General features: G+C 40.6%; 1 protein-coding gene across 1 annotated transcript; it reads left to right on the top strand.

Annotated features, from left to right (window-relative positions):
* Nucleotides 1-4,935: 4,935 nt before the first annotated feature.
* On the top strand, nt 4,936-13,130 carry LOC121087233 (stem-loop binding protein). Its single transcript, XM_040592020.1, has 8 exons — nt 4,936-5,122; nt 5,618-5,746; nt 8,191-8,295; nt 8,834-8,893; nt 9,134-9,265; nt 9,911-10,060; nt 11,336-11,420; nt 12,156-13,130. Exons 1-8 carry the CDS (start codon nt 5,079-5,081, stop codon nt 12,270-12,272), a joined length of 822 nt encoding a protein of 273 aa, XP_040447954.1. The 5' UTR covers nt 4,936-5,078; the 3' UTR covers nt 12,273-13,130.
* Nucleotides 13,131-17,485: the final 4,355 nt, after the last annotated feature.

The following is a 17,485-nucleotide window of genomic DNA, read 5'->3' as shown; positions in this document are numbered from 1 at the left end:
AGGTTCTGTATGCTTGGCCAAGCTATGGTAGCACAAGGAAAGGAATGAAACTGAGATAGGTTTGAGGTCTGCTAAAGTCATTCTTGCAGTGCTGCCACTGGATGTAGGACCATCCTAATGTCTTCTAATTAGTAACAGTAACCTCATCAGTCTGAGCAGAGCAGTTAAAACTGGAATGCGGACAGTCCACTAATTTGTTTATCCAAGGCTGTTTGGCATAAGAGTTTACAACTGAGGTAGGCAAAGCTGAAGTCTGGTAGTCCATCTCCAGTTTGTACTTGCTAGCCTTCCATAAATTTTACCTATTTTAATTAAATCCACTTTGCATATATCTGTGCTCAGTTTGCAATTAAGCCAAAATAAACACTGAACTTGAACGGCCAGGTTTAAATTTCTTCAAAGAAGTGACATGTATCTCCTGTTGGTGTGCTTCCACTGGGAGAATCTCCTTACAGATGATAACGTTATCTGTGCTTATAGAAACAGCCCTTCACCAGCAGTTCTGCTATGCCGTTGGTTATGCGTACTTGTGGTGTGAAAGTGTTTTCTTTGAAGGAATTTATTTGCTGACAAGGACAGAAAGATGCAAGGCAGCTGTAATCCCGAAGCTGTGTTACAGCAGGCAGTTCTGCTGGATAAACTGAATTTAACTTGTACACAGTGTTGTGCTAGAAGTACTGTGTGGCCTCTAGGCTGGAGCTATCTGTCTGGCTCACTTGGATGTGTTCAGGTAAACGTGCAGTTCAAGACTTCTTATCTCAGGGCAAGAGTCTGTATGTGTTTTGAACCTATGCTGTACTTCAGGCATGTCCTTGGTTCAGGAACACAGTTCTGTTTTTCATAGCAGTGTGTGGGAAAGAAAAGGTGCTAGCATAGCAGACTTTCCTGCAGGAGCATGGGTGTTTATGCAGATGCCACACAGGAGATGCATGCATTTGTACGGTTATGGTAAGGCCAGGTAAAGGGAAAGGAACTTCCAAGGTAAATCTTTTACATTGTACTATTTAGTGTTTTACTGAGCATAGAGCCAGCCTGACTGTTACCGCCCAGAGGCAAGCATTTTGGAGACATCCTACAACAGAGATCTCTGAGGACATTAAGTACAGGAACTGTGTACAGCCTCTGAGGAAAAACTGAGGAGTTGATGGAAAGTGAACACAGTTTCCCCTTACCTCCTCTCAAAATACCACTGATTTCAGCTAGGAGCACTAAAGTATGTAGTCATTCCAACCAAAAGGCATTAAACAACTAAAACACTGTTTCCAAATAGATACTTAGCAGGAGTCTGAGAATGCAGATGCAGTTTGTAGAAGTGAAACATTTGAATTCAGTGAATTCACAAATGGGGGGGAAGTGTAAAACCATTGAAGAGTCAAGCGAAGTAATGCAAGATAACTCAATACAAAGCAAGCCAACTGCTGAGATTTCAAACAGTTTTAATTTCTAAAAGCTATTGCAAATTATGTCTGAAGACTCTTGGTCTGGCCTGGAGCAGTTCCCAAGGCAGGCTAGCAGGGAGCAGTCGTCTTCCCACTGCTGAAGTTGTTAGTTTTGCTGGGAAGTTGGTGTGAGTGTCTTGTGTGTACTCATCCCTCTGTTGTCTAGCACAGCTTTGCAAAAAGGAAAAAAAAAAAAAAACCAGCCAGGTGGTTGAATAGTATTTGTGCCTTTTTGGAAAAAAGTAATGTGAGTTTTTCCCACTTCTAACAAGACAATGTACAACGAGCTTTCTGAATTCACCGTGAAGAGGGTCTTTCGTGCATCTGGGGAATCCTGAGCTTCACTGAGCAGGTGCTTTCTCTTGGCTTTCAAGACCACATATATAATACAGTAGTGATCTCTGGTAGAAGAAAATTCAGCAGTTTTTACTGGGCTGATCTGAGACCCTTATCTGACCTCTACCTTCTTTGCTTTGGTCTTATGCCCAGAGTTAAAAGCAGCTGTCGATACTGTACTGTATGGGTTTGCACAGCCTTGAAGAAAGCCCCTTTTTATACCTGCAAAAGGGGTAAGGAAGGCTGTGTGGTTATTCACTACGCTTCAGCTGGGATGTTCCTGTAGGACGTTCAGTTCAAATCTGAAAAAGATGAATCAGGAAACGAAGAAAATGTGTTACTGAAACTACTCGAGGTTTGAGTCTAGAGACCTGGAATTAATGGGAGTATGTGGTGAAGAAAAGGCAGAAAGACCTAAGGTATGTATTGCGTATTTGCAGGTGCTGTTCCTCTAACAGCTGTCTTAATTACTTAAATAATACGGGTCTAGAGGAACGTATTTGTTTCTGCTGCAGTTACGCTGTTCAGGTAGTTCCTTCTTCCTAGCACGTGAAGGTGTGTACTGCCACCCACTCTGCCTGGTGACTGTTCTTTCTACTCAACTTGTGGACCACAAGAGTTCCAATTCTATATAAATGATAACCAGAAACACCAGTCAGAGTAGCAGGTATCTTTCATTTCTGTCAATAATTGCATAAGCTGTGTAGTTTGTGAAACCATGCAGTAGAGAGATGCAAATTCTCCCTCTCAATGTATGCTTCAACCCTGCTAGTATGCGTGAAAAAAAATCAAAACAAAACACCAGCTGTCAATGCGTGCTCAGAAACTCTCTCCAAAAAATGTTGCTGGGCTTTGGTAGTTTCTTTTTTGTGTTAAGCTGTTCAAACAAACCCAAACAAACCAACTTCTTTTTGCTACTTCTGCCATTCATTTGATGCATTCCATTGCCAATCTTGCGAGTATTACTCAAATACAGCCTTTCATAGTAATGAGTATCACCCAGGTTCGTCAGAAGACATGTTTTATGCTTTAATCTGTAAAACACCTACTCCAGGGCTGCTTTGCACGTGCTCAGTTGACTATTAAATTTTCCATTGCTGCTCTTCAAGTCTTAGAGTGAGAGAGCAGAGATTGAGAACTGCACTGGTTGTTGCAACCTTGCTAAACAAATAAGCAAGTTAAAACAACAAAAAATCTTGATTGCACTTTTTAAAGTAGTCTCGTATCCTTAAATATCATCAGAAGTATTTTGGACTACGGCCACATCAGCACTAGAAAGCTTTACTGGTGAAACCTGCAGAATTTTTGTATTGTTTTCAGAGCTCAGTAACTTAGACTGAATCCATGCATTTATGAGCTAGATTCAGTATGAACCTGTAACTGCGTTTCTGACAAGTAACCAGAGCCCAGGTTCGCTGGCTTTCTGCTACCTGCGAGAGAAAGCATGTAGCAAAAATGTAGACAAGCAAACCATGTATGATCCTGAAGAAAGCTTGCTAAAACTAAGTTTAAAATCCTATTTTCTGTATCCTGTTACCATGACTGTAATACTGCTCTGGTTTTGGTTTGTTGTGGGTTTTTTTGGTTTTGGTTTTTTTTTTTTACTTTTGTTATCATAGTTGTACAGTGGTAATTTTTAAATTTTTTTTTAAAAAAAGGCAGTGAACACGGATAGTGATAAGTTAATTGTATGCTGCATGCAGTAACCAAATACTATGAAGAGGCAAGCTGGGCCAGTGCAACAGATCATTGGGTTCATGACGTGGCTAGCAGAAACCATGTTATTAGAATTAATGCAAAATTGTGCCAGCTTATATGGCAAGTTAGAGCTAATATGGCCATAGGTGACAGTAGCTCTTAGCCTGTAATTCTTAAGAACTTATATTTTGAGAGCAGAAAAATTATGACCAGAAAAATTAGGATGAATGAGTATTACTTGAGTGTGCTGCAAAGAAAGGGATTTAATGAAATGGGCTAGTTATTAGAGTGGGGGAAAAAAGGATGACTGTCCCCACTGCAGGCTTTCTCCTCTCGTGTGGTTGCTCCTGTGAACTGCAGCAGTAGGCGGCACCTTTTTGTAACTTTAAAGGTCAGTTGGGGTGTCGTGATGGGGATTGTTGTGGTATACTGAAAACAGACTGAGCATTGGGACAGGCTTCCCAGGGACATGGTGGAGACACCATCCCCATCCCTGGGGGTATTTAAAAGCTGTGTAGATGCGGCACTTAGGGATGTGGTGTAGTGGTGGGCTTGGCAGTGCTGGATTAATGGGTGGACTTGATGATCTTACAGGCCTTTTCCAACCTAAATGATTCTGTGACCCTAAGGCCAGAAGAGGAAAATGCTGCCCGGTTTGTGTGCATCTCTCTGTGAAGTGTTCCAACAGCCATCAGTCCACAAGGGCTGCAAAGGCGTTTTTACTGACAGCTGTGCTTGTGTTCTGCCCTAGGCCTTCTCCAGGTTGTTCCCAAGTGACTGTTGCACTCTGTCCGTATGTACCAAATCCCACAGATAACAGGATCTCACTCTGTGTCTGCCACTAAAAACACCTGGAAACTCTACTTCCTCAAGCATAGCAATGTTGTGCCATTATCCAACCTTAATCAATATTGATATGAAATATTTTTTAATGTCATGTTATGGAATATAAATTTGCCATAACAGCCTCCCACAGGGTTGCAATGCCATGCGCTCTCCATGGATTACAGAGCCGATGACTGCGACCCTTCACCTTTAAGCCACGGGACACTCTCTTTTTCCTTTTGTTTGGGCTGTTTTTGTCGTTTACCGGGGCGGGTGGTCGCGGTGGGGGTCCCGCCGTTCACCCCGGCCCCGCCCCGCAGCAAGCGCGCGCCAAAACCGCGCGCCGCTGCGCTTGATTCTCCCGCCAACACGCCCCGGGGCGGGGCCGGGGCGGGCCGCAGGGCGCGGACTAAACCATTACCCTAGGCGGGGGGGTGTAGGGTGGTGGGCGCCCTCAGAGACGCGTGGGCCGCGGCGTGGGAGCGGGTTTGCTTCGCGCCCAGCGGCCGGCTCGGCTGGGCGGGGAGGTGGCGCGGGCTGGCCGCTGCGCTTTCCCTCTTCTCCCCCTCGTCCGCCCCGCGCACCTGTCCTCATGGAGCGGCCGGCGCAGGCGCCCCGCGGGCAGGCGGGGCGGGCGGCGTCAGTCCGCGCTGGCGGGAGATGCGAAGGGGCTGAGCGGGAAGACAGGCTGCTCTTCTCTCCCGTGCCGCTCGCCCGCAGCCTGCGCCGGTCCCTCGCCGCCCGGTTCTCCCTCCAGCCTTCCTGAGGACACTCCGTGTCATGTCCTTCCGCCAGAGGAGCCCGCACGGCGACACCGAGAGCAGGTGGGGCGGCGGTACCATTGCTCACCCCTTGCCCTTCTGCCCCCCTCCCCCCGGGCGCGGAGCGGCGGGCGGCGGCGAGCGGCCCTCGCTCCCCGTCCCCCGGGCGGGCCCGGCGCCGAGGGGCGCGGGAACGGCGGCCCGCGCTCACCTGCGTGAGGCATGGGCGGTTGCGTGGCCGCCGGCCGGGGTCCGCCATGTTCGGCCGCCCCTCGCCGAGGTGCGGGTCCCTCAGGGAAAGCGAAGCCGGGCCGCCGCTGTCCGCCAGGGCGGGCTGTGAGGGGCAGGCTGCGGGGCGGGCAGCGGCCCGGTTGCCTGGGGTGGGAGAGCCTCCTTCTGAGGGGCTCTCCAGGCCCCAGTTGTGTCGCTGAGCTTGGCTGGGTGAGGTAAAATTAGTAAATAAACTACGGTGCTGCCTGCATGCGATGAGGTTTCCCAGAGGTTAGTAAAATAAAGCCACCTGGCATGCTCACGTCGTCTTCGCTTTTCTGCTGCCAGCCCTCAGCCTCCGCCTCGCTGGTCCCAAGGAAGGAAACGTGGTGCGGATGGAAAGCGGAGAAAGCAGAATGAGCCCGATTCATCCGTTTTTGAGGAAGAAAAGTACAGACCTGACAGCAGACTGGACAGGTAGCTACCGCTTGCAAAAGAAACTACTCTCTGCCATTTTGTGTGTCAGGAGCTGTTGAACTGACTGTTGTACTCTGGTTTTCAAGCCCTGTCTGTTTGTAGATCGCTCATCATGAACAGCTGGTCTTAAAGGAGGGAAAAAGAACCTAGTGCAGTGTGCTTATCTTGGAGTCACTTCTTAAGAATGAACATTTTTCATTCTTATGTCTTTAGTTATATTCTTCATCATTTCCGGTTCTATTTCACACTTTTTTTATTGCTATTTACCGTGATGCAATAACTGCACAAACTAATTATGTTTGTAGATGTAGGTTGTACGTACTGTTGCATTAAAATTAAACAAGACAACGAATTAAAAATTCAAGTCTTAAAAGTCAGGTGCCTTCGTGTTTCTGGAAGCAGTACAGACCATCTTGGGAAGTTTTGTCTAAGTATGTTGGCACATGTGTGGTGGGGTCCACTTCTGAGGTCACTCACTCTTCATACTGCTGCTCGCTGCTTTCCTTACCATTTCCCAGCATAAGTAAACTTCAGTTTAGTGAAAGTATCTTATTTTATCTCAGTTTTCATGTCTGAGCTGTTTATGCCATGGTCCTTTTAGTCCCTTTTATTAGTGCATGGGAGTTGTGGCCTGCAGCCCAATTGATCGAATCTAGATAGATTTCTAATCTAAAAAAGATGGGTTATGCCCTGTAACTCCCCATTTTTCTTTGCTGAGAATAAGCAGGGAAGGCACTGGTTTATGGCTCAAATTACAGTATCTAGTGTAAATGAAATTCATTTCAGGACCTGTGTCCTTCAGCAGTTTCAACCAAAATAAGCAGTGCGTTTTTGTGTCTTCCATTGTTGAACTGAACAGGCATACTTTTTGGTTTAGTTTGGATTCGACTCTGATTGAAGTTGTTCTTTTCCTGCACTAAAACTACTTATTTATGCTAATTCAACATTGTCAAAATAAAATTTTAAAATGGGACGGGGATCAAGATGGAGGCAGGGCGGTTATGGCCTTGTTTTTCTGCCCCTCTGGCAGAGTTTGAGCACCATTTGCAGTCCTAGCACAGCACCAGAGCTTCTTACTGAGCATGAAATAGCATGTGGGGATGAGAGGCTTTAGAAAGATGGCTAAGCCTAGTATGTCTGACACCAGAGCAAATTAATCAAGAGAAAAAGCTGTAGACCCTTCCACGTTCTCCCTAATTCTCTGTATACGCAGCACAGGTTCAGAATCAAACAAATATGAAAAAGTATGACACATTTTTGAGGACAAAGCTCAGATGGTGAGACTAACAGTACTTCTGGGATTGCACTGTTCTCTGCCATGGGAGAGCTGTAACTGAACGTGACCTGCATTTTCTTCAAAGTTAGAAATCAATATACACAAATGTTAAAAATCCTTGGAGTTTGAACATATATTTGGAGAGGGACCTGTACTGTTTGCTATGGATTTTTAATTTTTCTGAGGTCATAACTGTGTTTAATCTAAAAAGAACTTTTAGTTTGAAGTTACTAAAAGCTTAAAAGTGTAGTGCGAGCCACTTGCTGAGCTGGGAGCAGGGAGGCAGTTGGAACTGGTTTTAGCACAGATGCATCTAATTCCCTGACTTCAAGGCACTTATTTACACAGAGTCCTGGTAAGTCTCCAGAGCATTTCCAGGTCTACTGAAAAAACTCTGGTCTGTAGGATACAGTTTTGAGTTTGTACTTTAGGAAAATTGATCATCAAGGGGAAAAACTGGAAAGCATACTTAATAATCTGAATGCAAGCTATTGTTGATGCTGGGAAGGGATATAAGTTTATTCCCTTGCAACAGTCTGAATCTCCTTGTGATACTAATGGGCTGCAATAAAGTTGTTAAATACCAGTTTGCAAAGTTGTAACAAATTTTGGTTTGCTAGCTAAAAATAGATGGCTTTTCTTGTGCCTTTGCCTTCTCTACTAAGTATATTTTCACATGCAGAAACTCTTGGTGCTATTGTGTAATTTTAATTAATTAGTTGTACAATTTAATTCTGTGTTCTAACTTTTGTCTCATATAGCTAGTGAGTCTGCGATCATGAAGAAAAAAATATTCGTTAGATCGTTTAGTGGAATGAAAATAAATGAGTAAATAAGCGAAGTTGATATTTCACATACTGTTTTGTGAAGGATACCAGCTTAAAGTTATTGAAAGTGTAGGCTAGGTTACATGCTGCAGTGGTATGTTTCTATAGATATCTACATAAACTTTTTAAGAATAAAAAACTCCAAACCTAAACCAGACAGCTTCAAGGTGGAACTCTAAACTGATGCTTAACTTTATAATGATGACATTTTAATTCAACACAAGATTTTTACAGCCATTGTGAATACTATAAATTAATATATTAAATAGCTATTGAGTTGGGGGTGGGAAATTAAAAAAAAAATAAATACAATTTTAATGTAGAGTTGGGTTTTTTTCTAGTTTTACAACACCAGAAGGCCCTGGACCCCTTTCCCGGAGTTCAGACTGGGGAACTGCAGTGGAAGAAGATGAAATGAGGACCAGTGTTAACAAAGAAATTGCCAGGTATTCATGGGTGTTTAAGATGAAGTGGGGAAAGGAGGGGAAACGGTAGTTGTCTTGCAGAATCTGTATTGACTTTTATTTTCAACTTCACCACTGCAGTAAAATAAGACCAGCCTTAGCTTCTTGTCCGGTGCTTTTAGGTCAGCTTTGACTTAAGTCCTGCAGGAATAATGTAGTGTACTCTCTGTAGAGTTGATGTGTATCATTAAGTATCTCCCTTTTGGAAGAAGCCTTTCCTGAATCTCTTGGATTCGATTACCTTGCGTGTTATTTCACTAATTACTGTTTTTGCATACCATTGCTATAAAAAGATTTTTAGGGAAAAGACTTGGGAAAAGAAAGTCCTCAGATTATTTTTTTTCTTTTTAGTGGGAAACTGAAGCATCCAGTCCATAGTGGAAAGACTTTTACAGTGTCTGGGTTGACTTTAAGACTGCTGCTTAGTTGAGAAGTGGAATCAACTGTGAGCTATGACAGTGCAGCCTTACATGTTATCTCTGTGTATATGTATTTTTAATACTGATTTGAACTCTTACAGATATAGAAGAAAACTTCTGATAAATGAATTTACAAGAGAAAGGAAGTCCTCCTCTGGAAGGTAGGATAAATTTCTAGCTCAGCTGAGGAAAATCCTGAAACAGATCTGAATTTTCAGACGTACCATATTGCTTCTGAAAATGCTTGTTTTGAAGTAGTTCATTTTAAGCCCCAACATCATAGTTTAGTAACATTCAAAGCATTCATTTGAAAAGTTTTAACATGTTTATAATCTTTTACACGTGAGTTTGAGCGGTGCTTGTTTTCTAGTAGTCCCAAATCGATGATGTTTTTTCTTTAGTTCTGATTCAAAAGAGTCCACTGTGACAGTAGAACTTGAGACAGATGAAGTGGTTTTGATGAGAAGACAAAAACAGATAAACTACGGAAAAAACACAATCGCCTATGATAGATACATTAAAGAAGTTCCTAGGTAAGCTGCTTGAGTTTCTAGAAAAGTAATGTTCGATTGTAAGCCATACCTGTTCTTTATAAGAATATTAACATACTGAACTTGGTATTTGAGACACATGCAAATAGGAGGCATCTACAAATTAAACTTTCCAAGACATTTTTTAATTGATAAGTCATATTAACAATCAAATGAAATGTGGATTTTTTTGTTTGAATAGTCAGTACATGAAGAACATCCCTTCAGGCTTTCCCATGCTGCAGAAATGGAAGTGAAAGTATTTTTTGTTGTGCTCATCAACTAGAGGAAATGAAACTGCTTTTTGCAGTCAACTTTCTAATTAGTAAAATAAAACACAAAATAGACTACAGTTGCTCCTAAGTTTGAAATGAAGTTTTCAGACCTATGATTGATATGCCTTTTTTAAAATTTTATTTTACTTTATTTCATTTGACTCAAAGACAGAAAACCTAATAATTTTATCATACAGCTGACATTCACCTGAGTGCTGGAACTGTGTAGTAGTCTTTTCTCATAAATGATATAATCCAGAATTTGCTGTGTTGTAATGAATCTGCGTAGCCTGCAGTCAGTCTTAGCTTTTAAAACTAAATGTTAAGTATGTGAAAAACACTAATGAATTTTTTGTGTCCAATATCTGAATAGATGCCATCGTATACCAGGAGTTCATCCCAGAACTCCAAATAAATTTAAGAAGTACAGCCGTAGGTCATGGGACCAGCAAATTAAACTATGGAAAGTTGCATTGCATTCCTGGGATCCGCCTACTGAAGAAGGATGTGATCTGCAAGAAATGTATGTACACAGTATTCAAGATACCTTTATAGAAATTATTATCTAAAATGTGATGTTAAAGAACCAACCAAACAAAAAAACCAGCATAGCCCTTTTTGAAACAAGTCAGTGATTACTGAATGTTTTCATTAGTTACTTGTCCACACTTAGTGCTATTTCAGTTCCTCCTCGGTCAAAATATCTAAGAGCTTTCTGGACCTAGCTGGAGGGATTAAACTTACGCAGTATCCTTGCAAGGGTGTACATATATATATCCCTTACTTTTTTAATGTATATCCACTTGGTGAAATCAGAAAAGAAAATACCACACCATTGAGGCAAGCTGATTCTTTCAGAGCAGTCTGCAGACTTATCTGTGGTCAAGCAGTGCTGGAGGGTTCTCACTAGTTGACAGATCTCATGAATATTGAGCTTGGACCAGTACAGTGTACAAGAACCTGCCTTCGTAGCCTCACTTGCTAGTTCAAGAAAAGTGGTATAAATGCTTTTTGAGCAGACAGGAGAAAAGAAGTACTTGTAAAATCATTGCAAAATACCATTAAATTAAAAGCGTGGCCACACATTATTCACAGTCCAAGCTACTATGGTATTCTGCTCTAAAAGATGTAGAATAATGTGACTAGTTATTTTCCTCTATAGAAAGCAATAAAGCTAATCAGGGAACATCTGAAATAAAACTGGGACTACAGAATAAAGGGGACACAGGTGTAAATTTATTCCTCAGGAAACAGTTTTGTGGTAATAAACAACTGTTGTTTTCCATAACGGTGCTGATATTAAAACCAAAATGGAGCAATGGGATCTAAAAGCAAAAGCTTGCTTTTAGCTTCCTTATAATAGATGAGATGGGAGTTGGTATTTCAGCCTGAACCCTACTGTATACATTGGTCTAGAAATACTAGTCTTGTCTTCAGATGCTGGGGTCTAGTTCTGCGTATAGTAGGTGTTAAATCTTAGGTTTCAAAACAAGTTGATGAAAACCTTATTTGGAAAAAGAATTTCCTGGCTCTTTCATAACATTCGTCATCATTTGTGTTGGGGCATTGTTTGAGTGTTGGGTCTTTTTCTTTGACAGGTTGCAGTATTCAATCTTGAGAATTTAATTTAGTCTTTGGCATTTTGGTTGTATTGAGTTGACCTGTTTGGTCTCTGCAGTTTGTCCCTAAAATCTCTGCACGTCTCTGCTCTTGTTTGGCTATCATTTTCAGAACTGCACCTACTACTGAAAAAAATAAATTTGTTTTAAGCTGTATTGTTTTTTTAATTATTTTACAGTAGTCCTGTTGACCTTGGTGAGATGGAGACAGAATCTGTTGGAAGTAATTCTACTGAATCTCAAACGAGCTGTCAAGATAATGATGTAAGCATATCTGTCATTTACATAAATATTTGTCAATAATTGGTCTGTAAAGAATTACATCCAGAGTAGCCTTAATACACGAGAAATTCCATAATCCGCTGTGTTTAGGGACTGTTCATAAAGCTGATCAATCTTCAAATTCAGACATTTTCTCAGCTATAGCCAATATCCATCTGTAGTCTGAGTCCAGAGAATTAGAACTTAAGTTACCATCTCAAATGACAAGTGTCTCATTTTTTCATAGCCTGCAAAAGAAAATGTATCTGTTCAAAGCATGTTGGTTATGGACTGTGATGTACAGTGGAAATACTATAGATTGCAATATCTAATGTTAAAATAAGATGTAATTTTCTCGGCATACTCAGGCTTTTTGAAGTAGGCTCCTTTTATATCCAGAAAGCATTTAGTACAGTTGAGCAGTAAACTTCAGTAAAGATGTAGTAATGGCTTTGTTACTGGATTTGTTTCTCTGGTGAATACTGAATCTGTATAATGTTTCACTGTATGCATATATAGAGCCTTAAAACGTTTGCAGGAAATCTTAGAATGTGGTTGAATGGGCAGAAGCCTTCATTTAACTCTCTGATCTTAGACTAGCCTTGGGTTTTGTATGGCCTTTAAAGTGTTTGTAAGCCTCTGTTACCAGGTGGTCTAAATGAATTACAGGAGTGAAATGCATTACAGCATAACTAAACCTGTATTTAACTGCTAATTATTAACTGCTTTGTATTCCAGGATACCTGTGCTGGCATTGTCACCAAAGTCAGACATGTTGATTATCAAGCAGAAGGTGAATTTGACTTGGAAGTGTGTTTAAGTGAGCCACTTAAAGATTTTGATACTGTGAGTTAAATAGTGTTGTGCAAGCTGTTTTAGAGGAAGTTTATTTTAAAATTTGAAAAGTTAGCTTGAATCATAAACTGTTAAGAGTAAGAAAGCTTAAGCAAAGTTGAAGACTGTTCTCTGTTGTGGTTGGTCTACATAATCTCTGAACAAAACTTATGTAAAAATACAATTAAGTTGTGTGACTTCTGTTTAACTTTTAATTTATGTATATGAGATTTTTTTAATGAAAGCTTCTAATAATAAAACTAGCCGAAGGCAGTACTGTCTTCAAGTAATTAAAATTAGTTCAGCAAGATTTTACTGATACCCTTCCCCCACCCCTGCCATTGTGTCCAAAATTTCAGTTGTCCACCTGCAGACCAAGAGCAAAGGGAGATATTTTTGAGCATCTGTATGTTACCTTGCTTTTTCATCTGGCTCTTCTACAAAGATCTGACTTGAAGTAATACGAGTGGTAACTAAACTATACTGCTCATTATTACCAGTAAACTCACTCCTGCAATAATTTACTGTAAGATTAACTGCCTCACCTTTTAGAAAAATAATTTATTTGCAAAAATGTTTCAAAAACAATTGGGAAATGAAATACTTTCAAGAAATTGGAATTCAATATAGTATAGCCTAGGCGATAACGCTTTAAGAAGCAGTAGCCTGAACTTGAAATTTGTAAATAGTCAGGAGTCATTTGTTAATACAGTCAAGAAAACAATGTCTAGGGAAAGTGCTTGTTTCTTCTATTTTTCTGATTTTTAAATGTAAAACTGTTGTAAATGATAACGCTGTACAGATTTTCTGCTGAAAGCAGTCAGTGTTTCTTTTGCTTTTGTATGAGTTGTTGTTGGAAAATAAATCGAATTGCATTTACTTACAACTCTTCTACTTCATTTCCTACTAGCGATGTTCCATGGATAACAAAATGCAGGAAAATCCTGAAAGCCATGGATCTAAGACTGATACCAATACTAGGCTAGGAAACGTGTGTGTTAGCGCCGTGCTTTAACTTAAGGAGACCTTAAAAGCTGTTTATTTGTGTACAGGCCACTGGAGTGAGTTTAAAACTTGTTTATAATGGGTAAGCCTGTTGTTGACCTTTTGCAGACTCCTCAGAAGCGGTTTAGTTTAGTAGATGCCTGTTAGCTGGTTACCAAGTTCTGTTCTCTAGTAAAACTGCTAGAATAGCTAGATGGGCCCTTCAGTCTTGTTTACAGGACCTTTTTTTAAAGTCACTGTACCTGGTTTTATCTCTAAAATGGGATTTCTGCATGTTGGTGTTACGACACTGTCAGGCTCAGTGGAGACACTAAACTTTTCAACTCAAGTGAGTACTCTAACTGTAAGCAATACTACTAGATACTCAGTTTGCTAGGCACTCTTAAATTAAATCTGGTAGCTTGATCTGATGGGGAAACTTAAAAGAGGAAGCAGTGGCATTGGGATAAGGTTGGAGCTACACTCGGGTGTTAAGGGGACAGCCTTCCTAGGATGTGTTTTTTTCCAGAAAAGGCAGAAAAGTGATAGTTCATCTTGCTCACTACCTGGAGTAAACTCTCTGCCCTCCCCAGACTGCTTTTCTCATGGCACATTTTCTGACCACGCTGTCTCTGGTTGTTCTTAAGTTGGTTTTGTCGTATAATGCCTAATTGTAGCTTCAGCCGCAATTTGCTTTGGAACTTTTTTATTGAAGGGGATATAGGAAGAGTGGTCTTAATGTCAAGCCAAATTCTTCCATGTCTAACTAGAATCACTTGATCCCTTTACTTAAGGCTTTTATATAATGTCTAAAAGGGGTTTAAACAAGACTTTCCAGGTAGCACAGTAACTTCTGAGTGTTTCTGGTTTTGACCTTGATGATAGGCCTGACAGACAATTGTATATGAAGCTACTTGGGAACACTTTCAAGTCATGGCTACTTACTGTTAGGTTTCTTTAATGGTTAATACATCTAATTCGAGTCAGCCACTTAAAGCTTAACGCAGTTACGTCTCTGTGCCACTTGACCATTAGTAATTGATGGTACTAGACTATTTTCATAAGAGAGGTTTTTTGAGAATGTGTGTTACTTCTGAATGTTTTAAAGGTTAGTAATGAGTAATGTGAAGCCATGTTCTTTGGAATCTGTACTGGAGGAGGAAATGTAGGAGTCTGTAAGATTTAGGTGTGGAGGAATGTGGGGAAGACGTGAAGAACCCCAATACTATGCAGTATAGAAAGGTACTAGGCAAACAACTGAGACTAGTACTTTTCTGTTACAATGGAACATAGAACAAATATTTCTACTTTGGCAAATGTGTTGCTTTTAAGTTTCTGCAGAGTAACTTCTAAGTGGTTAGTCCATAAACTCATGTCTTTTTGAGACAAATCCAACTAACCTGCTACTACTCAGCCAAGATTTTCAGCATAGGCCTTGGGGTGTGATCATCTTGCTCTCAGCATTGCATGCAGTCTGCCCTGTTGCATTGCACTTGCATACATGACATCCCTGTTGTTGCTTTTCACTGTGCTGCACTCAGTTCCATCTGTGTTCCATCCTTCCATCTTTCAGAGCTATGCTGCGTCACTTCTGCTTCAGGGTGTAAGGTCCTGTGTTACTGTTCCTTTTATGTGCTAATTTGTCACCTGTTTTTTTTCCTCTGATGTGTTCCAGGAAGCTTACAGATAACTTAATTCTGCTGCCTTCGTTATACGCAAACCTTAGGTGCTGCTCAGCTTTTCAGGTGTATGCTGTTCAGCATGTGTGCTTACCCAGGAGCTAGGTATGTGTTGGTAAAACATTTCAGCCTAGAAATGTAGCTGGTCCATGTTCAGTAGCTGTTTGTGAGACAGGCTCAGATTTTTTTAATTTATCCTGAAGCAACCGGGAATCCACAGTAGTGTCTTTAATCCCATGAATTAGTCCCTTTTGCTTCAGCTACTTAGAGAACTTAGTTTTTATGGATTGCATTTAGCGGGAGTGCTTCTGTTCTCTTGAGTTTGGATGTTGTTTCAACGGTACGAAACACTGAATTGGAAAAGAGCTTTTTTTGCACTAGAATAAAGCCCTCTGGAGGTTATGTGTGGGATAGCGTCAGTCATTCGGCTTCGCGTCTGGTAATAGCCTAATCTTAGGGAAAAATAACATCGATATGCTCAGTTGTGCATAGCTGCATACAGTGGAGTTTGCTTCAGATGGAGCATTGGCATGTACCGCTGTCAAGATTTAGACTTATTAGGTTAAATTCCTTTAAAAATAAAAATGAACAGGTTGTTACGTAGGCAGCAGAACCTGTCAACCCTGCTTTTTATAGATTTGTGCCTTCTGTTTTAAGTTTCTCTTACTCCCTTCACACCGAGTCCTGTCTTCTTTCAACATCCTTCATACCATGCCTGGCTAACTGACATTAGTGTCAGCTATGGCTAATTTAAAGCTCCATCTGTTTTGACTGGGTAGTTGGTATGCAAGTGCTGATAGGATAGCAAGCAGAACATTTAAGAGCTAAGCTGTCCCAACTTTTCCTTCACTTGGGCGTTAACTGGGTCTTCCTTTGTTTACTTACCTGTTGTCACATAAAATTTAACGGAACGTATATACCTTTTTGTTAAATATCTTGAAAGCTAGTTCAAAAATTAGAGGGGCAGAACAGATGTTTTGGAAAAGACAAGACAGTGCAACAATTTAAGCCTCTAAGTAAGCCAAGCTAAAACCACCTTTGTTCTGTGGATCCATTTTTAAGTCAAAAATACCATTCTAACAACATGTTGTTCATGCCTGTATTTACTGAAGCTGTTTTGGGGATTATCTGCTTTGTCGTGCTGCTAATGCAAATACAACCCCTGGTAGAGAGGCAAGGCATGCGTAGAGCAACGGTGTACACTGGAGTATGGATCTATGTGGAAGTCTGCTGGGGGATCAGGCATTTCTTTATCAAAACTGGATAAGTAAAAAAGCCATTTTGAAATAATCTTGAACTTACTGGAAGTTCTTACTCATCTGTGTTTTCTTCTTCTACAGTTTCTCAAAATGTGAGAGGATTGGTGACTAACTCTGCAAGAATAACTTTTTAAATGCTTCCTGATAAACAGGCATAATTTTGGCAAAATATATAAATAGTTAAAGAGATTGAAGTTACTTTGGGAAGTGTCAAAACCCCATTTTATTTTCAAAGAAAACAGCGTAGTTAGGATGTAGTGCATATACTTGGATTGGTTAGAAGAGAAAGTGGTATTGCTGAGCAGAATTTATTCTATACATGTAGTATATAATTTTGTGGCATCTGGGTAGTACCTAAATGCAAAACATGCAAGGAATCAAGATCTAGCATCTGTCACTTCTGGTCCCCGCTGCATTTTTGGATTACCAGTGCTATTCATTCTTTGAGTTTGCCACTTACCTCTCTTGGATTGTGTTTGAGCACAAGAGCAAACTAATTTATCCAAGAAGTACCAATTCATGCACTTGAGAAATAACTTAAAGTGGGAAGTTGGAACTTGTTTCGTGGATTAAACTGGGGTTCAGCTGTCTATGCTGGGAGCCTTCAAGCTATTCAAGTTTCTATTGAGAAAGTTCCTGGGAGGTACAGGAATGGCTCTAATTATTAGCCAAAACAACGTTCTCTTTTGTGTTTCTTTAGAAAGGGGCTATTCCATTTCTTCTGAAAAATGCTTTGTTTTCAGAAATATGAGTGCAATATAGAGATGAAGATTTGCGCCTGCTCTTTCAATCAGCTTTCATGTGCTAGAATCAAAGTAACTTTGCAGTACTGCAGAGGGCAGTAACAGTGCGTGTTTAATTACATGCACACAAAAGAGATCTCAGAGTTGCTTTACATTTATTGTAAATGCCAGGAATCTAATTATACTTACTGATTCTGACCTTAGGAGCAACTCACAGTTCCAATAAAACCCCTTCAAGTCTGTCATCTTTCACTGTTCTTTCCATTTCCAGTTTCACTTGATCTTAAGCCCATTATTACAGGGAATGGGAGATAATAGTAACTTAACAGCAGAAATGAGAAAAAATGGACTTCAGGGGGGTAAAAAGTCCTTCTGACAGATAGTACTAGCCTGCTTGCATTTAAAATCCTTAGTGCTATACAGCAGAATTATCTGAAAATGCTTATTTAAATTGCTTGATGAAGACACTTCTTTTTTTACTTTTGTAAAGAATAGAGAAAACTGATTTTTTTTCCCCGACGATTTGAGATTTCCCAGGGAAGATTAATTTCAGGATTTTATCCACAGCT

The sequence above is a fragment of the Falco naumanni genome, chromosome 1 (assembly GCF_017639655.2).
Source record: "Falco naumanni isolate bFalNau1 chromosome 1, bFalNau1.pat, whole genome shotgun sequence".
Lineage (NCBI taxonomy): Eukaryota > Metazoa > Chordata > Aves > Falconiformes > Falconidae > Falco > Falco naumanni.
The sequence above is the reverse complement of the archived record's forward strand: the minus strand, read 5'-3'. Positions and strand labels throughout refer to the sequence as shown.